Here is a 25,302-nt window from a genome sequence, read left to right on the forward strand (position 1 = left end):
ATGCTGGATGGTTTGTATAAGCCAACACCAAAATGCTGTATAATACCTGTCATTTATGCTCATCATATGCAATTTTGAGAATTTGAACTTTGGACCAGCACAACAACCAGCATCCTCCAAGTGCAATGCAAATACGACCTAATTAATCCTGATGACATCTCTCTGAGATATGCATTGATGATAATGCTTATTACCCCTACTGTAACAGTGTGAAACTGGCCAAGGACTTATACAGCCAGCCAGTAGCTGAACTGGAATTACAGCTCAGACCCTCCTCTCAAACTCACCAACACTGCTCTAAATTTACTACTTAGTGGGGAGTTTTCCTGATTTATTAGAGAACTAAAATGAAACCTTGAGAAAAGCCTCTTTCTGTTCCAGATGTTTGCTGATCAGAGGGATGACATGGTCTATCTCAGCTGCTGGTCCAAGTTTATCTCGACCTCCACACCAGTCTTCATCCCGTCTGTATTCTTGCTCCAAGCTCTCTAATACACTGCACACCTGAAACATGCCCATAGCACAGCAATTCAGTTATCAACAGCCATAATCAGGAGCAACATATTCAGTAAAAGTCTATGACCAATAACTTCAAATCTAAATGTTTTGGACTATGGGCCATGGCATGGAGGATGAGTGGGTATGAAACAGGCCCTGGACAGAATGATCTAGCAGTTCTTCTTACCCATAGGGATCTACTGTTTGGGATGCAATTCACCTGGTTTAAGGCTGATAAATCCTTCTTCTCCTCCAATGGATAATTGGGGGGAAGCTCAAAAGGTTGAATCAAGGCAGGGGTCAGTGCTGGCCCCAGTGGATCATTCAGGAAACAATCCCTGTTCCAGAAGGTTGCTTTAGATGTGTTTAAATCCCACTGAAGACAAGGGACTTAGCACATATGTAAAGAAAAACACATGCTTAAATACTTTCCTGAAACAAAGTCTGAAGCTGGAACTAATTCTCTTCAGCTGCATGCTAGTGGCTCCCTCTGCAGCTTTTTTAAAGACTGATGGAAACCAACAGACATTAAATCAAGTGTCGCAACCTAGGTGGATGCAGGTGTTCCACTGTACAGGGCTTACACAAGTATCTTCTGTCTTGGTAGAATAATGGGAATGAGGTAAATAAACCAACACAGTCTGGAAACTGTGTGTGCAGTGGCCTCAGACAAGGCTGAGTCTTTTGTGTTGCAGATCCTGAGAATGACTCTTACTGGCCTGTGCAGACACCAAAAAAACTGCAAAAGTTTTCAGGACCATTTGGAATTTTCCTCTTCTCTCCCAGATGGCTCTTCCTACACCCTCCACTGCTGAGATTACTCAAGATCCAGTCAGTTATTGCTGGGGGTCCAGCTAACCACGTTCACACTTTTCTTGCTCACTCCTGCAACTTTTATATGAACACAGTTATAATTCAGAGGACCCTACATGCTCAAGAGCATAGTCTGGAAGAGACTCCAGCATCACCCACCAATCCTCCCCCACTATCACAGGCCATTTTCATGCAACTCCATTCATGAACACATCAAATTCAGTTTTAAAACTGGTGAACTGAGGTGAACTGATCAACTTACTCTGCTGCCAAGCTGTTCAAGGACCTTATGCATTTGACAATCTGAAATCATCTTGCTTGGATGCAAACCAGCATTCACCCTCAAACATTTATCAGAGAGCAAGTGTCCCATGTGTTATTCAGGCACAGAAAAGCATTTCCATTTTACTTCTTAATTCTTGAAAACTTTGGTACTCTATTGGACTTTGCTACCTTAAAAAATGAAAGTAGACGGACTGCCTGGGGTCCACATCTTTTCAGAAAGGATGGTCCCTGTACATGCAAATATCACCTCTCTGTTAAGATACTGAGTGAAATTAATATAAAGTGGGCTGTCAGTGAAGTCAGAGAGAAACTGGACTATCTGAAAGCCAGGGTTCCACCAGCTATACCAAGAACATACTATGCTGGGGGAAGACAGGTATGAAAAAGTTTGGCTGGTTGTGACAGTCTCTTCACCCTTTTAGCTGCTTTTTCTAGATACTCAGAGAATTCAAGATCCAGTAAATTACTCAATCCACTATCATCCAGTCAGGGTGCAGACCATTAAGGACTGTAGATCAGTCGTGCAGCCCAAGAGAAGATGACAGACTACATGCAGCGGTGAGTTTATGAGCATTCAAAGACTGAACGATCTTTGCCCTAAACATTTGCTGAATAGACACAACTAGTGAATGAACTGGTGGGCACTGCAGTATGCTTGTCTACGACTTAGAAAGAGGAAGAGAGACTGAACTGATAAATCACTGGCTATGCATATTTTGGCCAGCACATTTAACTGTCTAAAGCACTAATGAATCCCTTAATGGTTTTCATTTCTCACAATCTTCCACCAGCAGTAATTCATTTCAATCTTGAATGCATCAGGGACTGTAAATCTGTTTGAAACTCTTCACAGTGAAAGACATTCATTATAAGGAATGAATTAATCTTAAACAATCTTAAAAATGCATTAAACAAATGACACCAAAAAGTGGCCCAAGGATCATCTACAGCCTCGATGTTAAGGAAAAAATATTCTCTTTCCATAATGACATATTTAGTTGTGCTAAAAAACTTCCCATTTCTGGTTCTCTAATTAAGGAACTAACTGTGATGATAATAATAGAAAAATTAATAGAAATCACTGCTGCCTTTTGTATAAAACCACAGGTTCCTGCAATGTCCATGCTAACACAAACTGCCTGGCTGCAGTAAATTACATCAGGCAAGGCTGTTTGAGTATCCACGCTATGACACTAATTCTCACTGACTACAGTATAAATGGCACCTGTTTGTGCAAGGGATGAATAATCCCACCGCACCAGCAGCCAACTGGAATGTGTTTTGCAATTCATGGACACCTGGAATGAGGTAAAGTTGTGTCAACATATAATGGTTACTTCTGTAATTATCTGTGTTGCAGATGGATTTAAGAGAAATCCCTTCCTATCTTGGCACCTTTTTCGGCATGGTGGTGTTTAACTACTAGTGAAAACAGTGACTAGTACTGCTTGCAAAGTAACAAGTAATTAATTGCAAGCAGCTCTCAAGGAAAAGCAGATTTATATTCCTCAAAATTAACTCTGATATCATGAGAACTTGAAACTAAAATGGCGGGATTTCAGAAAGGCTTCCCATTGGAAAGGGAACAATTAAAAAAAAAACCCAAAACTTCAAGAATTACATTGCTTCACTGAAAACTTTAAGATGAATAATATTGCAAACTGCTGCCTTTTCTGTTTAGTTGGTGGTGGTGTTAGGTTTTGGGGTTTTTTTTTTTTTTTTTACAATACTTGTCAGAGAAACAATTTTGACTAGTTCAAACTTTGGCTTCCATGTGTGGCTTAGCATTGCTATGCCAATGCAGCAAATGCCCTTTCAGTTAATTTTGCCAATGATGTGAGATCCCTTGCTGGCAGAAGACTCTGCACTCAGGGTCAGAGTAGAAAACCCATAACTACCAGCGCTGCTACATCGTGGAGTGCACCTACATTGGTGTTTACCAGCTGGGAGTCACCCGAAGGCTCAACACTGGTCCTAGTCAGGTGACACAAAAGTTTATATGCATCTAAATATGTGGATGGAGACACACAAACATATGTAAAAAGACAAAGCGCAGATTTAAGGGCAAGCAGGGCTGACTGAAGCCACATTATTCCTACTTTTGGGATTACTCAGGGAAAAGGAAGAAGAATGAGCGCTGGCCCTTAGTGGTATTAGCAGAGCAGGTATTTGGAACAGTTCAACACTCTGGAAGAGCAGAGAGACTGCACTGCTGATCTTCATGAGAGGCAAGACATTCACACTGTACACTAGGAGCTAAATCCCAGGCTGTAGCAATACGCTATGATACAGATATGATACTGTTCAGCTCACCTGCTCAGAGGTTTTATAGAAGGCCACCGAGGCGTTGACAAGTTTGAGCCTGTCCTCCATCTTCAGCATCAGCTGCTGCCAGTGCAGGGCCACCTTTTCGGCACACTCTCTGATAGCATCAGCATCATAATGCCCAGCCTGTAGCAACACTTCGGCTTTCTGCTGGACCTGCAGGGCACTCTGGTGTGTCTTCTGTAAGGAAGTGGCATGAAAGAGGGACTGTGTATGAGGGGAGGAAAGAGAGGTTGTATAGATGTGCCAGATGTATGGTAGAAAGGTGAAGCAAGGCGTGAGCATGGAGATGCGAGAGAGTGAAACATTTCAGAGTTATCTTCAGTTAACAGTTACTTTCTGCAAAGCATTTTAGTTTCAATTATTCACACACATTTGCAACATGTTATTAAAGCTTAGGACAAGCAAGCGCTGGCTAAGATGGGTTAGGTCCACCGATCAGCTACTGCCCCTTGGGCAACAACCCGGGGTGGGGTTCCCGGTGGATCCATTTGGACAACCCCAATGCAGGCAGCTGTTGTGCTGAGCTCCTACCCAGCCTGTACTCAGTGCTGACTGCTTCCCACACAATCTGCAGATACAAAAGCAAACACCAAAGAATTGGCAAACTGTGGGCCTGATCGCCCTAATTTGACTCTTGCCAGTTAGTTTGCCGGCATCAGCAGCTTTAATCATGTGTGTAATTGCCCTCTCCACAGGATACAAAACATCAACCCCAGAAGACATGAAGATGCCTTACTAAATGGCATGAACTATATCACAAATATCAGCCCCTAAAAGATACATTTCTGCAAGTCAGTTCACTCATATTGGAGCCACACTATGCTACCTTTAAGGGCAAAGCTGGGGGGAGTCAAGCCATATTCTCCACTGTTCTGCAATTTACTCAGTAGCCACTTTATAGGCAGGACTGAATTATCTGACCCATTCCTCAGCCTACACCAGCTCCTCTCAGAGTAACCAAGTGGTGGTTACACCTTCCTCTGTGGGTTGGCTTAGCAGAAAATAGACTCCAGCCCTTCACAGCCTCCCGAGTAACTGTGTTCAGGCACAATTTTGGCCAATATTTGATTTTAATCTTCTGAACAGAAGCCCTAAAATCTCCATAGACTCCTCTGTTCTGCATCCCATTTGTAACTGCTGCTGACAAATTTTCATGTGATACTTTTATGATCTAATCCTTGAACCTGGAATGAAGCTTGAAATCATTTGGTAACACACTGATGAATAATGCAATGTAGGGAAAGCTATTAGCAAAAAAAGGATTAATACTTGGCAGAAACATTTAGGAAGATGTTCAAGAACAACTGGTTAAATTTAATATCCAGCTGCTTTACTGATGTTAGAGTTGTAATACTTGTTTTAAACAGACTTTAAAGGATTTCAACTGAAAATCAATTCCACATCTAGAATGCCTTTAGAGAACAGTCTGCCCTGTGTGCTTTGCTGATCTTTTCCCCATACTGAACTTTAAACACTTTAAATATTTGATCTAGTGTTTTCTCCCTTCGAAAACTTATTTTCCCCTTACTGTGGCGTAACCCTCTTCTCCCTCTGTGATTTGCATTTACCACCAAATACAAGCACTCCCCCAACAGCAGCAAGCTGCGATAACACAGCCAGTGGGTGTCTTGTTCCCCACTGCTGTCTAGTGACAGCTGCCAAGATGTGGTCAGCACAGCTTGGTACCAGCCAGCTCACACAGAATTGATAGAAAACTTCTTCCTTTTCCCTTAGGAGCTGCAACAGCTGCTCCTTCCTTAGTGTGAATGGAGCCAGATCAAAATAGGTCATTAGCTGAGATTTAAACACTATACTTACTAGCAACACTATAATATATATTGACCTATTTAAAGTTTACCAGAAGAGACAAAGACACTTTTCCCCCTGTAAATCAAGCATCTTTGCAAATTTCCATTATGGACCTATTATTTTCATAGTGTAAAGTCTGGTTTAGTTTTGGTTATTTTCAAATATATGTAAATCACAAAAAGAGATTTTCCAACTTTTTCTTTGCTCTGTAAAAAGGTAACAACATAATCTGGGAAGAATATACACCTTGTTAAGCAAGAACAGGAGAAAGCAATGGCCCCTCTTTCTCACAACCAGAGCAAACACACCCTGTGAGTGCAGGGTTTTGTTCATAATGACAAAGATATATAAAGTACTGAGCCTAACTATAAGTCTTGTACTGCCCTGCTCAGGGGAGTTCATAGCCATCCACTACCTTCTCATTCGAAGGAGAGCGGCTCAGAGGAGGTGCTGCTCCTCCTGCCATGTCCTGGCCCCATGAGTGAGGCAAATGGGTTGCCTCACAATTAGTTTTCAAGGGCCAGGTCAAAGATGCGCTACTCCAGGGCAAGCAGGGGCAAAAGCTCAGTTTTACAGGCAATTCTTAAAAATCGCCCCTCTTCCCTCTTCTTCAAAGTAAAGTTATTTGAGAATGTGGGTTTGAATGAATGTCTCTTCTGCTGTCACCAAAAGAAGAGCTGAATGAAACAAAGATTTCATGTGAGAGCATTATCCAGTAACAAAGATATTCATAAATGAATGCTGTGAAATGATCTGCAAATGGTGGACGTGGGAAGAGACTGACTTCACAAACTTCTCCCATTTTCAGATCACTTTGTGAATTTTAATCTTCTTATTTTTTTACCAAAAGAAATTATCAGGAGATGCATGAGTGTCATTTTCATGAATGGAAAGGCTGATATTTGACAGCCGAAGAATTAGCTGCAGATGATAAACAATTTGTTTCACTATTAACCTCTGGCTGCATTATGAGTTTAATGATAAGTTGATTTTTCTAAAGTGTTTATTCCTTCCCTTCCTTCAAGCAAGCAATGATTGATGCCCAGGAGATAACCTTTTATATGATATTCACCTGGGAACGAGAAACAAAGTTAACTTATTCATGTTACCTCTATGGCCAGCTGAAACTGCTCATGCTCTCGCTGGAGCTGCTCAGCTTCAGAGAGGGAGCTTGCATTGACAAGGCTTGCATTCAGCATTGATTCACCATTCCGGATCCAGCCAAGCACCTGTAAAGAAAGGATGTGCTTATGGAAAGGTTGGTTCAGTACAAAGGTTTATGTAGTCACTGATCAGAAAATGCTTCAGCCTGGCTAAGAAAAAGGTACTTTGCCCAGTGTGGTCTCAGGCTGAATCAGTGAGCAGAAGGAAATCCTAGGATAAGGACTTAATGACATAAATTTTTAGAGGGCAAAGATCTTATTGAAGAAGTAGTTGCTTGAAGAATTAAACTCCCAAAGTATTTACATGGATATTTGGATAACAAAGAGCTTTCATTTCCAAGGTTTGATCACAAAAATGAATCTTCCCCTATGCAAATACCCCAGGGCAAGACCACAAAGTGTAATGAGGGAGATTTGAAATTAAACATAATTGATAATCTCTTGCTTTTTCAAATTTCCAATTGGAATCATGGACCTTGCAACTCCTTTCTGCTCCACTTGCCTGTGTTTCTTTCACACAAAAGTCAGAGCTTAGGGGTGAAGAGGGAGAAGACACAGTTGGTTTCATCTGAGACAGAGTTAAGATGCAGTTGGAGTTTCCACCTGCATGCAGAGCTAGAAAGAAATCCCAGGTCTTGCATTTTATATTTAGTCAAGAGGCTTTACTTCAGGAATATTCAGATTATTTGTAGACATGCAGCCCATGCTGTAATGACTGCAGAATCAAATCTTAAATATACATAATTAATCTATCAAGCTTGTATTTATTCATTTAAGCAGCAACATTTTCTGCTATTTTAAGACACGTGTTTGGAAAATTAGCACCCAGAACACACGTGCAAGTTCTTTGCTGTGTTGTCTCAAAGCCTATTTTCTACCTGTGTGGGTGTCAATTTATTCCAATAAAGCCAGAAAGTTGCTGAATTCAATTCACAGATGCACAGGAAATCCTGACTGCCCAATCACTGCCCTAAATTTAGCTCGTGATTTACAAAGTTCCAAAATTGACTTTGCTGCAATATTCTATATAGTAATTTCCCTTTTGTGCTGTAATTTTCACCAAGCGATCCATTAAATTGTCTGAAAGAAATAGGCATTTTCTGTTGTTTTGGGTTTTATCCCTATATCATGTACCACCCTAGTTATAGCCATTCAGTTCCCTGTAGGGTAAGAAAATGAGCTTTCCCTAGGAGGAAGAAAGGGGATCCGTCTACACATGTAGCTGACCCTAATTTGTAGAAAATTACATTCTGCTCAGTACAACAGTGCGGAAGATTTCATTTGTCAGCTTTCTCTCTTTCATCAGCAGGTGTTATTGTTCCTGTGGGAAATGCAACAAAGATTTAAAGGAAAAGAAATCAGGTTATCATATGGCAATCTTTTTGGCTGGCATTTTCTATAATCCATCAGACAAGAAAGCTACATTATTACATGGTACTAAAAGCTGAAGTTAACCAAAGGATCACTGTATCTGGGAAAGACTTGAAGTGAGGACATCATAAAGCAAGACATGCTTTCACATTTTATATACCATGATCTATCCTGGCTTGGGCCATTTAGAGTGTAGAAAATACTGAGCATGTATGCTAAAAAGGCAGCAGCTTATTTTTGTTTGGGATTTGTTTAGGGTTTTTTTTTTAAAAAAAACCAACAACAACAATACAATCAGGGCATGACAGGCTCCTCTTGGGAACAGCTTTCATTTGAGCGAAATTTCAAAACCTGCCATAGAGGTTTTGATGCAGATTTCATACAAATATCTGAGTCCAAATAGTAATAAAATCACTGGAAACCTCAGTCTTAAAACAAAGCAACTTGATTACTGAAAAGCTAATAGGCAACAAGGTTGAGTAAGGAGGAAGCAGGATCATACAATCACAAGCAGCCAAGTTTCCTCTGATGTATCCTCTAATGTAATGATACTTGTGCATCCCTCTGTACAACTGTCTTGTTGACTCAAAAATATTCAGGGTAAAGCAGTTCAGGTCAGGCTCTGATGGACTACATCTTGTCAGCAACGCTTACAGCACTTCTTGTCTAAGGCTGCTACCACCCCTGAGTTGTGCCCCTCCCACCTTCCCCCAGAGTGTGGGTTCAGGCACTCACTGGGGGGCTCCTGCACTCCCCCTTCCAGCCCCAGTGAGCACTAGAAAATTTTCCTTGAAAGAACTTAAATAATGAGTTCATTCTACTTCTGAAAGTCTAACACTTAAATGTCAGGGCCTCATTGGCATTGCATGAACTTTTCTATAATAATGTTTTTCTCTTAGGTTTTTTTCCTCCTCTTCTTGTGTGTGTTGTTTACATACAGTAAGAAAAAAATTCAGTTGCATGCCCAAAGCTTCTTAAGTCTAAGTGCAAAACCCAGTCACCTGCAGAACCTTTCACTGTGTCACTGGTTTGGAAGTAGACTATGAAATGATTGGAAAGAGAAATGATTGGAAGAGAGCATTTACACATTTGTATCTGGTTTACAAGACCTGCTCACCAATTGACTCCTACTTATATGGTGCTTAATACCTTTTCATTAAAATATGTATAGAAGTTGCTAATACAGCACCAATACACTTCTCTGATCATTTCCTGTATTAACAGATTCACCATTATCTGGCAATGTGCAGACAGGCCAACAGCAAAAGATGGATTTAAACAGACATTTCCTACAAATTACAGATTTTATCAACTTTGTAGAAGCAATGATTAAACAATTCTGTAGTTAAATTAAATCTCCAAAGACTTCCTTAAAAAGCCTAAGTCTTTTTTTTTTTTTATAATGGTGAAGCAGAAACACATTGACAGCATCTTAGATAAAAGCCACTTGCCACTGGAGAACAATTTCACTGCAAGGCATGGGTTGTTTAACATGGCAACCACCACAGTTCTGAAACAACTCCCACCGTTGACTCCAATTTGCTTAAAACGGGCTACTTCTGCAAATGACTCCTCTGAAATTTAATAATAGTACCAATTTCTTCTAAAATTCGTACCCTGAAACTCTGCCATTTTCACTGAGCATAGAATCAGACCTTACAGGAAAAACACAGGCACTTCTTGTGTACCTTTCCTTAAGAAATAAGAGCTCTGCATCTCATAGTGTTTCTATCTGATGGCTTAGTTTAGTCAGAATGCCTTCCTTGATGACCACCACCTAGGCATGGTGGTGTTGGGTTGACGGTTGGACTGATGATCTTAGACACCCCTTCCAACCTTAATGACTCTATTCTAGTTTTACTTTTATTAAAAACAATCCAGCCACCAATCCAGGAAACATGAAATGAATTATTACTCTACCCTTAATTGGTTTAGTGGTGGACTTGGTAGTGTTAGGTTAATGGTTGGACTTGGTGAACTTAAAGGTCTTTTCCAACCTAAATGATTCTATGATTCTGCGTTTCTGAAAAAGACTTAAGGCCTTGCTAATGATACCCGTCAAGTTACCTTGGAAAAGATTTTTAAGTTTAAAAGGCAAAATAATGTAAGTGCATCTTTTACATCCCTGGACCCTTTGCAGCTTCTTTGAGAGGCTCTTACTAACACAGACACAACCATCAGCAAGGACACCTTCTGTTAACTTTAGCCATGTTCAAAAGTGCATAAGGTTTCCAGGAGCTCTGTGATATTAGATTGGGAAAAAACAAAATATATTCAGTGTCTCTCAAATGACTACATCCAATTATCCTTTGGGCATATTCATCTGGAAGCAAATCTAATGCCAAATAGCAAAAGTGGATGGATAAGAGACACATGAAAAGGAATAAATACATTTCAAAACAACCTGGGAAACTAGTGGGACACTGTGAGGATACCTGGGAGTAAATTTGGTCAAGTTTAACACTTACCAAAAAAAGAAATAAAACATACAAAGATAAAATAAGGGGATAGGGAAGCCAAACAACTGCAAGCACAGCATTAGAGAGTTTGTTTTTTAAACTGATCTCCACAACTCTATTCTGCTATTACTTTTATATAAGCAATCCAAGCTCTGTAGTTTCTGTTGGAAATAAATGGGATCTAAATGAGGGGAAATCAGTCTTGGGCAGGATCTTTCTTAGTAACAAAGAGTTTGTGAACCACTGATCTATACTATTTCCACTCTAAAGCAGTTCACAGAACATCTCATTTGGAATTTTTCCGCTTTAATGGCCCCAAACTTCGATTCATTGTCTTGGCATTCGAACTCTTGGTGCATATGATATAAAGCAGAAATCCCTGTTAAATGAGACTTAAATAGATAGAGACAGTTAAAAGACTTTGTATTTCCATGAGCCATTATATCAAAATGCAAACACATGTACATGTAACAGCCTTGACCAATTTTACTACGTCAGCAGAACCTAACCACAGCTACAATAGGTGTCTTGCGGCAACCACATCTCAAGTGATTCACAAGAGTGACAGCAATTTGGTAATGAGATCATCCATCGTCTCAGATGCACTAAAATGAAAGTGAAGGAAATCTGGACCAGACTGGAGATGAACTACATGCCAAAATCAATATATTTCCCAATTTCACTAAATGGTTTGGAATATGACTCATCTGCAAGAAACCAAATAGATAGGGAACAGATATATTTTAACTTGCCTCTTTCTAAGGGAAACTGTAGTTGTGGTAATTTATAGGTTAATAAGCAAAGGAGTCCTTAGTGTTCAGCTGAACAAGTAAAATGATTCTTCACTATTGGTTTGCTGAAAGGTCACACAGTAATGAAGGTTCTGATGGTCCCAAGCTCTATTAAGGAAATACTAATTCAAGGCAGCTGTTCTCCTTTCACAGTAGGTATTAGATAGTTCAGCCCTAAAACCATTTCCTTTGGTTAGATTTTGGTTTGTAAAATTGTTAAGGTCCAGCAGATACTTGATAATGAGGTAAGCAACATGAGGTACCTGCAGAGAGTGCTGCACTGCCACTGTACAGCTCCAGGAGCAGCCACAGGGCTGACCAACTGGCAATTCATCCTGGTCAAGTGGGCTAGTGACACTTGGTGAGATAGCAACAATGTGCAATTTTAGCATTTCTGCTACACATATTACTCCTCTCTATTTTCTATCATAAGTTAAAATGGCTCTACTTCATCATAAATCTACCGCACAAAACTCCAAGCTTAGCTAAGCTGTGTGTAAGAAACTTTGGGAACCTATGGAAAAAAGCATACCCTTCATAATGACATTAAGGTGGTCATTATGGATATCACAGAGTCTCTTTTTTTTTTTTTTTTTTTCAGAAGAAAGCCAAAGAACCCTATAGAGCTCTGGAGCTTCATGAGGACTTGGCCTTGAATTATCACAAATGCAAAACGACTACATTTTCAAAATAAAAATTTAGGAGGGTTCTGTCATTTAGGGTTGCAAAATATTCATATCAAAGTGGACTTTGAAAGAAAACATATGCACTGGTGTTGGGGCTGCCAGCTTCTAGCTTGAGCGTTGTCTGCAAATGAAGGATTTTTGCCAGCAATGATAATTCAGATAAAGTGTCACTCAAGTATTCACTTCTGAAGAAAGAATAACTATGATCATGTGTACTGAGCACTAAGTATATATTCTTTTTTTTTTTTTTTTTAGTAAACGAAGAAGCAAATCTTTTTCATGAGCACCTGGTAGTATTTGGAGAAAAAAACAAACCAAACCAAAACATAACCTGTTTCCCCATTTGTACTGGTAAAATGGAAACCTGAATATTCTGGAAAAATGTTCCTGGTTTTCCTAGCAAAACCAAGACCATTCCACTGAAATCCAGACATACACTGACGTGTGAAGCCACCTATGGATTAGGAAGCAGGAAATGTAGCGTTATCCTGTGTAGCAAAGGAAAACAAAGAAATGTGAAGCATCCAAATTAAGCATCAGGGGAAACCTAGGGAGACAGAACACAACTGCCTACACTAGGCTGAAATCTGGAAGAAAGGCAATGTAACAATACTAAGATGGCTGAACAAGTCCGAGGATCTAGAAACCACAGACAGAATTTTTTTATCTCACCCAGATGATGTTAAAGATTCCTGCAGATCAACAGACGCATAGCAATAAATGAAACGGTGAAACTACTGTAATGTCATACTTAGACCTCACAGCTCAGTTATCCTTTGCTTTGGGCCAATTCTCCAAAACAGCTTAAGTCTGGATCCCAGATCAAATCATTATATTCCCAGAACACATGGAGTTTGAGGCAGCTTCTCCAGATGAGAAGTTATGGGGTCAGTTCTGCACAGACTTCCCACAACTATCCATGAAGCCAAATATATGTACATTTCGTTATTTGTAAAGAGTCATCCTGCAATCTGTCAGCAAATCAAGTACTGTTAAGGAAAGGGGGATTAAGGTTGTCCACTTAAAGGTATGCGACTTGGCAGAAGCTGGTTTTGCAGTTTGCCTGTATGTAATGGCTGAAAACCCATTTAAGACCCTTAAATGTTGTTAAAAACTCTCACCTGTTTGACTTCAGCCTGTAGGTGCCGGAGCTGTAGGCACTGCTCTAACCTCTTGTGAGTTTGATCAGCATTAAGCTCCAGCTCATGCTGTTTCTCATGAAGAAATTCCAGCAGTTCTTGAACCTGTGTCGCAAGATCAATGTCTTTTTCACAGATCAGCTCAATGCCTGCAGCATGCAGAGAGAGACAGATCATTGCACTTATTTGAAATTTCAGTTGTTGCACAAATGTAAGCTTCAAAATTTTTTGCCTCCTAACACATTGATTTGCAACTCTGAGTAATTCTTTCTCTCTAAATTATCTCACATTTAATATTTGGCTTTCCCAGTTTCCTACTGTGCATCACTACATTTGCCTACAAAGTAGTGTTCTTCTCTGGTGAGAGAGAAACCATTGCTCATCTCACCCATCAGTATCTGGTTAATAGGACATGATTCAACCACAGCCTTGCTCAAAAACTTGCATGAACATTGAATAAAAAAACCAGAAAAAACCCTCCCTTTCTTACAGTAATTCATTAACTCATACTTTAGAAATGCATGTTGAAAAGAACTGAGAAGAAAAAAAAGATTAAGAAGAAAACAGAAAAGTGAAATAAAGGAAGCAAACTAGTTGCCAGATCTACAGTAGTGCTACAAGTGCTACTTGTAGCACTCCACAGTGCAAACTTATTTGCCATCTGGGCACTTTAGATGCTCATTAACAACAGTTTAAACCAACCTATAGTTCATTCAGAATTATTCTGCTGACTTTCATCCAATCCTCACACACCAGAGAGAAAAGGTGGCTTAGTACCACATCCCTCATCCCTTGCATCCTGCATTAAATTGATAAACCCCTTAATGACCTGGTCTGATATCATAGCTGACCATGACTTGATTGGGACATTGAAACAGAGACGTCCTGAGTCCCTTCCTACCTCCTGAATTTTCTTATGACCCTACGAGCTTTGTGTGCAGTGGTTACATGAAATACAACACAGAGCTTCACATCTTCCTTCTTTATTACACTGGTGTGATAGCATTGCTGGGTACATTATCAGTGTAATTGTGCAAGTTTGGCCTGGAGGAAATATGATGTCATCCCATGTTACTGTAATCCCTGATTATAAATTAATAAAGACTTGACTCTTCCCTTATTGAGGTCTACTGGAATTTCGCCATTGGCCTCAATACAGAGAGGATCAGGAACCTAATATAAAAATGCTCCCATTGCAGTAATGCTGAGAAAACACTACACTTTTCTCCAGAGCCATTTGATTTCATGGAATAATAGGACATTAAAAAAGAAATGTGTTAATTAGAAGCTGCTGTACAAAAGGATTGGACGCTATTTTCAAAAGCCATTTAGAAAGATTCCTTTTCTTCCCCTTTTATCCTCCTCAGAGACTTGTGACTTTTATTTCTCTCACAGCAGTATCTACAGAGGACAGTACACAAAATAAATATGACCTTATGATTGACCTTATCCCCTTTTTCCCAGTTCCTGGTTTTATCAGAAAAAGCACATGGGAATTGTGATTGGCTCATTCCCTTTCCCAGCCAAAACAAAACAGTTTCTTCATTACCAAATAAAGTGGCTTCCCATTTAGAACTGGAAATTTAATATATGTTTCTATTCTTGGGAGTGAAGCTCCTTTCAACTGCCAGACACCAGGCATTGTTGCTACAATTAGGCTGCATAGGGTTCGGTATCCTCAGGACATGATGGTTTTTTGTATGCTTGACTTCACCACACCTATTTGATATTAAATGCACAGTTTTCCCTCATGCACACTCAGCTGGTATGGTTTTCATTGTGCTAACTCATCAGCAGCAACCATTGAACTGCCTGGGATGCTATCCAAGGGCAGCCTGCGCTCCCTATGATAAATGATCTGCCCTTTCTTGCTTGTCATATGTCACGCAGATTTATTCTACAGTGCCAGCACATGCAGTGAGAGCAGTTACTCTTCTCAAAGATTGGTTTGCAAAATAGAAAGCCTTGTTTTCAGAATAATTTCATACATATTATCTTTACATTGTGTTTTGATAGGTAGAAAAGCACAGCTGATTTTCTGATAAACTGAACTTGGTTTCCATTTTCTTCTGTCTCAACCAGTGCAGCAGATATCAAGTGAAGGATAATGAATTGAAAATGCTTTAAAAAAAAATTACAGAAAATAGTACCAAGCCACTCTAACTGGCATCCTACAAAACATACATTAGTAACACGTGAGCTATTTGCAATGAGACGCTATTCAGCGTAAGGAAGGTGTATCGCTTTTTGACCTGTACAAAGCTGTTTTGAAACTGCTTTGAACCTGTTCTTAGGCTGAACTATTAAAAGCCTGTGACAGGAAAGTTTAGTATCCTCTTCCTTGCAATATAAACTACAGTTATAACTAACTATAAATGACAGCACAAACAAAATTAAATAGTTTTGCATTTCCCTTTTAAGCAATGCAACGCTGGGAAAAGACATGAATAACGTTAGCTTGACAACCAGGAAATGAAAGGGCTTTGCATTTTCCACATAACAGGTAGGAACTGTATAAATTTCCCCAACATCATCTTTGCAGTGTATTTCAGGCTTGACTTAGACAAATTGCTTCTAAAACATAAAAGGGTAGCTCTGTAAACCATGAGTGACTCCTAACTGTGGTGCTCATTATGAGAACAATATTGACAATGCAAATGGACTTTAATAACCAAATAAATGTGTGCAATCAATTAATCAGCTGTTAGAGTGTAACTACTAGTACCTAGAAGCAGAATGACTAAGGTGCGTATGCTAATGAATTACATGAACGTGTCATCACTGCAGCTTGGGCTGAGATGTTAAATCATTGTTGTATTATGATCCTAAACTTTCCACAGGAAATGGATTTCTCAGAAATGTCTGAGCTGCCACTTTTGGAAACACCATGCCCTTTCAACATATCTAGTTAGACACCCAAAAATCAACATCCATTTTTGAGAATATTTGCCCATGTATTTAGCTTTGCTATCAGCAGTAGAGGTACAATCAAACTGGAAAAATAGAAGATAGGTTCACTAAAATAAAAAGTGATGGCATTAAAAAGTCCAGTCTTCTTGAGAATACTGTTATAATATTCTCTAAATGCAAATATGTTTCCTGAAGGACACAGATTTTAGTAAAACATGAAGACAATTTGAAAGTACTGCAAAATTTCCCAAAACGCAACCTGACTTCCAGATCTTACATATCCCATAATAAAAACAAACATTTCTTTGAATAGTTATTCTGATGGTGAAAACAGGCTAATCCAAACCAGGCTCACCCACATGTGCTGGAGTAGTGGAAGGAATCACAGGAACATAACTCTTGGCTGTATGGAGCTTTGGAAATACTGGACTTGCATAGATGCCTTGCATGCACGGATGCCCTGAATATCTGCACAGTCTGCTATGGTGCATCACAGGACCACTGTATTGTACCAACATGACAATGTTCACAGGGATTTCCAGACTCTCCACAGCCTAGTAAGAATCACTGCTCCAAATCTGCATCGGACATGCAAAAATCATGGATGAATGTGTAAAACCTTCTTTTTCTACCTGCACAACATTTCCAAGTGAAAAATGCATCATGCATTGAAAAACCTGGATGTAATTTTATCTGACAGACTTACTAGCTTAAAGACCTCCAAGCCAAACGTCAGAGTAATCAAAATTGAATCAGCTTCCTGTGTGACATGATAAAAAGAATAAAGCTCAAAGAGAATTATAGGGAAGGGAAGAAACATGGTCAATTAAGAGTAGCTGGTTAGGTAGAGCGTCCCTGAAAAATCACATTTTTTCTGGCTTTATATTCTATGGCTACAGCTGAGTTTTGATTGTAGCAGTGGTGGCACTGTACAATAGGAAGCAGCAATAGCATCTGATTTCCCAGAACCCCTGCAAGTTAGCAGCTCTAGCAGCAAGAACAATCATCCCTTAACTTATGCCCTGAATGACTATGATATAGGATTCAGGAAGAGGGAGTAAAATTAAATGAATTTTTTATGGAGTGTAACTGTCCTTTATTGAAGAAACAGTAGGCTCCCAAGAGCAATCTCTCTTGCTTATTTTGCCATTCTCCCAGCATTTAGCATTCCATGCATGGCAGACATGTCCATTACCTTTGATTAACTACAACTACTCTACATCCCCATGAGGCTTCTGCTTCCTTGCCTTTGGGAGCAATGGATTTTTATTGGGTAGGCTTCATAGAAAGTGATCTTAGATAATAAAAATATTTAAAAAGCCACTTCATTTAGTTGCTAATCTTTTGTCTGCAATCCAAAAGAAGTTGTTTCTAACTTCTTGACAAACACAGAATTATTTTTTTTCCTAAAAAATCAGTCATTGAGGCTCCTAACTGTGCTCTGTTCTGGATCATATTCTTTACCTCCCATGGATTCGTACTCATATTAAGATTCTTCCAGGACGAAAAAAAGAAAAAAAAAGACATAAAAAAAAAGGCATCTTAACTGATGTATTAGGACAAGCTTTCTATTCCAGAAAGCAAGGGAGATGAAGCACAGGACCAGGCGTAATGTGGGCAGATCTCATAGAAGCTCATGCACACGGTTCACACAATGTACCGGATTGTCTAGTTCACAACATACTCTTGTAGCAGTCCTTAAGCCTCTACCGAGTGCAGCTTGCCAAATCAGTCTGAATACTGCCAGATTTTTTTAAAGGTGGGTGTCTAGAGGTAAAATGTTTGCCAAAGAATAAAACCATAAAAATACTTTTTATTTTGAAAGTGCAAATTGGGAGGGAAAGAACAGGAATTGCTCTTGCTTTGCACTCTTTCCAGACATTTAAGAAGGTTAAAACACTTCACAAGTAACATTCACTTCTGTACTTTATGCAGCGATTAATCTGAATTATGATATTTCTTTTCCAAATGCAAAATGCAAGGATACAAAAATCCTGATTCATAGGATGTCTTAGAAATAGGATCCTACTGCTGAGAAGCAGAGTAAAAGCATCAGACAGACTCCCTATCAACATGAATCAGGTCTGTCATTTAAGAGCACATGCCAAAGGGTTTTTTTACATCCAAGTTGCTACCTTGAACTTTCCAGTGCACACTGAAAAGGAAAATTCCGGTATGGTTTATCATATTCCCTTTTTATACAAAATAATTCCAGTTAGAGCTGGCTGGAAACAAGAGTTCCATTTCACGATTGGTTTCATCTCATATTTGGATTCTTTCCCAGAGGGCTCTTGGATAACTAGCTTCTTTCTCCCCTCACTCCTTTCTCTCTCCCTCGGGCATGTCTGCACCCTGAAATGTGGCCCAGGGAAAAGGTACTCGAGTCTGCAGAGAATGAAGCCAGCACATCTGGTCACTTTGTCTCTCAATAAAGTCTAGTTGCAAAAGGTTAACAAGGTTACGAGTCTAGAATGACTAGACCTCATCCAGACCTGAGGTCTGACCGGCCAGCTAAAGTATCTGTAACTCATGATTCCCTGCAGTGCTTGTTTCTGAGCTGGTGCAAGTACAAGGACGTACCAGTGTAGCTTGTCTTGCCCTCCCCTCTCCATCCACTTTGGAATTGATCACAGACTCCATCCTGCAGTTGCAAAACTTCCTGAATGAAACTTGAAAGTCAGCTTTATTTTGTCAGTGAGTTTCAGTCTCAAAGAAACAGCAATTTTTGACATACAATCCTGAATCAAAGAGTTCCCAAAGCTTGAGGAACAGTTTCGGGAGTGGAGAGACAGGTACTTATTTATGATAAAAGCTAATGTATTTGGTATGTATTGAGGTATTTTTGCTTGATATACTTTTTTCAGGTTTTGGGTTTTAATTGTTTTTTTTTGGTTTTTTTCCCTCATATAAAATAGAGGTCAAATTGTTCTGCTCACCTGAAGCCTGGACCTCCATGATGTATTGGTGTAAATCTTGCCCTTGCTGGATGACTTCAAAGGTCATGTTGTTCATGGCCAACTTCCGCTCAGTGTGACGCTGCAAACGCTGCTCAGCCAGAGTGAGGTCTTCGGTATTGAAATCATTCATTTGCCTCAGCAGATCTTCATTCCAGGCATCTAACTCTGCTGTAACCTTCATGGGCAGAAAACGAACACTGTATTCACTCAAGATCAATGAAAAATCTTACTTTCAAACTGCATTTGGATCACAAAAGTACTTCACATTCTGACTCTGATCTAGAACCCCCCAAACCACAGCTTCAGTATACTCTGGATCCTGCCCACTTCATGGTCATGCTTAACATTTTGCTTAGGTGAGGATCCATGAAAAGATTATTGGTCCAACAAGAAATCTGACACCTTCTTTTTCCCTTACACATTCCAAAGGGCACCGTAAGAGAAGATCCACTATATTCACACGGATAGTAGAGATAATGTTTCTGAATAAATTAAAATTTAAAAGAAGTAATGCTTACAGAATTGCAAAATAATTTGTAACACCTGTGACCACATAATCCCAAAATGGCCTGAATGTTTCTAAAAACATTTTGCAACACACTGTATGTTACATATTACAGATAGAAATATTATTTATTCTACCTTCATAGAATTGAAATTATAAGCTGCTTCCATTAAACCCTAAAACATGGGGTAACTAATACATTTTCAGAGTTATTCTTATTGATATAATGTACTGTGAATAGTATCTACCCATTGTTCACAGAAAATGCATCACGAGACTAACTATTTTATTATGAATTTGTGAGTTAACCTCCACAGCATTGATTGCAGTAGTACAATGAGTCCTGTGCTGTGCTTGCAGGGACTTACAGTCTTTTATAAGGGTCTTTCTGTTGTCTTCAGTGGACTTGGGAATAGGCCCTGCATAACTTTTTCCTCCTGTGGATCTGAAAGCTTTTACGCTGGGGAATGAATATAAATAATTCACTTTTACAGATGAGGAAAGCACAGCACGGAAACATCATACACAAGGGCCAGGTGAATCACCAGTAGAATCACAAATGGTACCTGGCTCTAACCAAAGACCTACATAACCTGCCAATACCTCATGGGAACATGCAAAATCTTCTGTTGCTTTCTTTCCTTCCTGATTATAACACGCAGTCTGATGATTTTAGCAGTCCATATACCGTATCTTCTGTATTTTACATTTTAGCCCACAAGTAGACAACTGGTATCAAAGTCCTTCTCTGTTTTTGCCTGTTCAATTAAAGCAAGGTCTAGCCTCCACCCAAACAGCACAGCCTCACCTCAACCTAGATTCTGCTACTACAGACAAAAAACAGGGCACGTGCTAGTGACAATGAATGGGGGGAGGGACGACAAGGGGAATGGGAATTAAATAATGCGTAAAGGCTAGTACTGCGCAGAGCACAATTTTTTTAAAGTATTTAAAAATTATTAAATAAATGCCTTAATTCTCATTCATAGGTCAATTCCTCATAGTTAGATTCAGGAGAGCTAAAACTAAGTATCTAAATTCCCACTTGTGCATACCACGATGTAGTGAAAAGTTCTGTTTCTCACTAAAGGTGCTCTTCAGTGCCTGTGTGCAGTGAGATGTTTAACTTCCAAAGTATCAAAGTATCCAAAGATTCAAAATTTTCTATTCAGTTTTCTGTTCCATTGTATCCAACACAGGCACAGGAAGGCAACCCAAACAGACCGTCTCTCAGCCCTTCTCACATTAGCATGGATGGGAGTACACAGTTTTGCATTAGAAGGGAAAACATAAGCAGTTTTTAGGCTCTTTTTTTGAGAGAAGCAGAAAAGCAGATTTACTCAACCAAGAACCTGGGACCTCAGCTGTAGGGTAAAAGGCAGAGTGTGGACATCCTGAGGGGCTTCTATTTTTCTCCAGCTTGTTCCATTGCCCATTCCACTAAATTACCTTTAAATAATAGCTATCTCTGCAGTCTCTTTGGCCCCATTCCTGATTCCAGCAGCCTCTGATTCATTCACACATCGTAGCTGGAGTTCCTGGACTGTGGAGCCTTATTGGCAGATTAACAGTTATGGAGAAATGGTCAAAGTAGATGATGGAGAAAGGTTTGACTAGGTACATTTACATTTAGAGACAGATCCTCAGCTAACAGTAATCAGAACTGAGGTGGTCTGGACCTTGTTTCAAACTACAAACAATGGAACGAATTTAGAGTAAGTGCAGGTTCCTACAGTTATGAAAATAACACTTAAAGTTCAGTGCAAAGCCCTTTCTTCTCTTTCTAATGGAAAGTCATGTGATATAACTGAATCAGAAGAATTTTATTTTTTATGAGCTATTAAAAATATTGTGTGTTTGAATTCATTGCACTGATTGTCAGGCTGCTAAGACATCATTATTTGAAATTTTGCAAGGATTCACAAAGTACTTCCCAATTTCCTGTGAACATTCCCATGCATGCAGCTCAGGAAGATGTCTAACAGCATTTATAAGTGACAGTAATAGAAAAAATTAAAACAATAAAAGAATGTGTTACACTAGTTTGCTCTGACAGCCATGATGCTACGATTGGGGGATTCTGATCAAAACAAAATCTCTCCATCCCATTTATGTCTATGGACACATTCCACCTGAGAATACTGAGGGAGCTGGCAGAGGAGCTTGCCAGGCCACTTTCCATCATCTATCAGCAGTCCTGGTTAACAGGGGAGGTCCCTGATGACTGGAGGCTTGCCAATGTGACGCCCGTCTACAAGAAGGGCCGGAAGGAGGACCTGGGGAACTACAGGCCTGTCAGCCTGACCTCGGTGCCAGGAAAGATTATGGAGAGGTTCATCTTGAGTGAACTCAACAGGCATGTGCAGGTCAACCAGGGGATCAGGCACAGCCAGCATGGGTTCATGAAAGGCAGGTCCTGCTTGACCAACCTGATCTCCTTTTATGACCTGGTGACCCACCTGGTAGATGATGGAAAGGCTGTGGATGTCATCTACCTGGACTTTAGCAAAGCTTTTGACACCGTCTCCCACAGTATTCTGCTTGGGAAGCTGGCAGCTCATGGCTTGGACGGGCGTACTCTTCTCTGGGTAAAAAACTGGTTGGGTGGCCGAGCCCAGAGAGTAGTTGTAAATGGAGTTAAGTCCAGTTGGCAGCCGGTCACGAGCGGTGTTCCCCAGGGCTCTGTTTCCAGGGCTCTGGAAGTGTTCAAAAAATGGGTAGATGTGGCACTTTGGGACATGGTTTAGCCTAGTCTACCCTTGATTGGTTTAGTGTGGACTTGGTAGTGTAGGTTAATGGTTGGATTGGATGATCTTGAAGGTCTTTTCCAACCTAAACAATTCTATGATTCCATGATCCTCAGGACAGGAAAATGCAAATCTTTCAGAGGGTTGAACTGTCAAGGGGAGTTGATGACGGACATATGAAGGAATTAACAAATGTTTCCACAGCTATGCTGAGACCCAGTACTTCTACAAAACTGCCTGGGGAAGCCTCTCTGCTGTGGTGTAAAAGCAGCATTGCTTTTATCATTAAATCTACAATAATTTCCACTTGAGCACAGGGAAATGGCTGTTCCTGACAGTACTGCTTTTTGCCCCTTAGGCATGAGTGTCCAAGACAGGTCTCTAGCAGAGAGGCATCACCATACAAGAGAGGGATTGCCTCCCAGGCAACCAGTGCTCCTCATGCTCATGTGTGCAGCCAGCTTTCACCAGGCTCCCCACACAAGAGCAGCTGCAGCTAAGTATTTACCTCTCCTATTAGCCATTGCAAGGCACTGAAGGGTTTATGCTCCATTATCCACACTTCCCCGTTCAAATCAGTGGTTCCAATTAAAGAGGAAAGGACAGTACAGGCAGTCAGGACATGAGCTCATAAACTCCTCGGGATGCAAGGCCAGTCCAAGGAGCTCCATCTCACATTGCCAGGATGGGGAACAGGGGTTAAGGTTGCACCTGAGTGGCTCTGGACAGTCAGACAGGTCTAACAGGCTTGTTAGCACAGTGCCAGCTCTGCCAGGGGCAGGAGCATAGCCACCACCGGAGGGCAGAGGGAAGGAAGGAGGGAAGTTGCTTCCAACTGATGGTGGGGGGTGATGAAGGAGTGACAATCATCCCACGTGCTGGGTTAGGGGTAGAGACGAAGGAGTCAGGCACAGTGAGAGGTGGAACGTCACCAAATTTCTCAAGCGAAGGGTGTACAGGAAGGTTGGGTACATTGCTCTGAGTAACCGAGACAAACAGATGGCTAGAAGGGAATCTAAAGCACACGAAGGCAAAGAAGCAATAGCAGAGCTGTGATAACAACCCAGGTTTCCTGAATCCCAATCTGGTGCCCTATCCCAGAGACCATGCTGCTTTGCATATCTCATTAAGACATTTCCTTTTCTGTCTGTACAGCCAATGCTTCAAAATCCTAGCATTTTCTGTACTTCAAACTGGACCATTTGGAAATGGTCCAGAGTTTGAATTTGAGTCCCTAACTGGTTTGACTTGGGTATAGGGAAAATGATTTATTTTTCTTCAGGAAGAAGCTGTAATTAGGCAGCTCTGTTAACTACAGATGCATATTTTTCAAGCCTAAAAAAGGACTTTGGATGCTTTCACAGATTGGCCAGGCATTGACATCTATGTGAAACCTGGACTGCATCAGACAAAAGTGTCCTATCTCCTAAGCTGTGGTAAGAGCCGATTGCAATGGGCCTGTGTCAGGAATTGTCTCATAAATGAGGCTTGCTTGGCCATATACTTGTTTAATTCCCTTTTAACCCAGAAGAATGGCTGATTAGAGTTTACTCTGTTCATCTGCTAGATTTTTGGTGGAAAGAACTGACAGCACTTCTTATGTTTATTCACTTTACTTCCCAGTATTTGTGATTCTGAATAGACCTTAGCATCCCTCACATGCCCTGAGAGAAGAGAAGCCCTGCCGCAAGAGAAGCCCTGAGTTCTGCTCTGTCCTGTTGTGGCATGAGAGAAAAACTGTACCAAAGCAGGAGGGTCATGAGAGCAGCAACAGTAGCACTGCACAGGTCTGCATTAGCAAAAGCAGCAGACTTATCCCCAGGTGCCCACACTGTTCCAAGGAAAGCTTCACACACGCCTCATTGTCAGCTACACTCCAGCTGACTCCTTGGAAGGAGCCATGCTCCTTCCTTGCAGGTCACAGAAGGCTGGTGGTCAAGAAATGGCTCCCTCTTACTAAGGGAAGGTCAAGTGACCCCAGAGTACTAATGAGAGAGAAAGACAGGACAAAGCTATTGATTTGCAATGAGCCTACAAAGCACATTTCTTCATTCTTCACTTCAAACAGATGCTCCTGTGGCCATGATATAGGGAGGGGAACTAATGCTAGTAGTGAATCCAAACTAGTGTTAAATGAGATACGTGAGATAAGCTTATCAGAGCAGTAGAGACAGCGCAAGAGTTAACTTCAGCATGTAAGCAAACACTGGGTTTGTGCTGAGCTCCATGCTACTATCACAAGGCTATAATAGATATACAGGCTATGTCAGCCAGGTCTGTTTTTCATGCAGACACAGCGACCACAGTCTAGACCACATACTCTTTAGGCAGGAATCCTCCTAAAGCAGCAACTTAATATACCCAAATTCCCACTGCTGCAATACTGCTGCATTTGCTGCTTCCTGGATTTATCACATTGCAACACCAGCAGATAACATGACCGAAGGGAAAGAAACATGTTCATCTTCAATCCTGGAGAAAGAGGACAGGTATACAGAAGAGGTACACAAGTGAAAAGTAATAGCAGTAATAATAACAACAGTAGCAGTCCAGCCATCTCATGCTTGTGAATTAGGCCAAAGAGCCTACCCGAGCTGCAGCAGCTGCTGTGCAGGCAATTGTACATCTGCAATAATTTCATATCTAAATCCTAAATATCTTTTTTTTGATGATGTTGCTGAGATTTTCTACAAAATGGTGCTGCTGAGCCTTGAATGCTGCTTGCTTGGCCTTAATTCAGTGTTTGACACCTAAAGTCATCTCGCTTTACGCCAACCAGAAAATTTTGTTTGCCAGTTGAAGGAGGTGGAGAGGAAAAATGAGGAATCAAGCAAAAGAAAA

At 40.5% G+C, this 25,302-nt stretch overlaps 1 protein-coding gene across 1 annotated transcript in view; it reads right to left on the reverse strand.

Annotated features, from left to right (window-relative positions):
* LOC104031638 (kalirin) overlaps positions 1-25,302 on the reverse strand; it is a 432,630-nt gene that overhangs the window by 68,882 nt on the left and 338,446 nt on the right. The window contains exons 14-18 of the mRNA XM_075710381.1: positions 19,189-19,384; positions 13,325-13,491; positions 6,843-6,962; positions 3,910-4,101; positions 355-504 (exon numbers count right to left, since the gene is read on the reverse strand). Of these exons, the coding sequence (XP_075566496.1) occupies positions 355-504; positions 3,910-4,101; positions 6,843-6,962; positions 13,325-13,491; positions 19,189-19,384 (825 nt within the window). The remainder of the gene's footprint in view (positions 1-354; positions 505-3,909; positions 4,102-6,842; positions 6,963-13,324; positions 13,492-19,188; positions 19,385-25,302) is intronic.

The sequence above is a fragment of the Pelecanus crispus genome, chromosome 5 (genome assembly GCF_030463565.1).
Source record: "Pelecanus crispus isolate bPelCri1 chromosome 5, bPelCri1.pri, whole genome shotgun sequence".
NCBI lineage: Eukaryota > Metazoa > Chordata > Aves > Pelecaniformes > Pelecanidae > Pelecanus > Pelecanus crispus.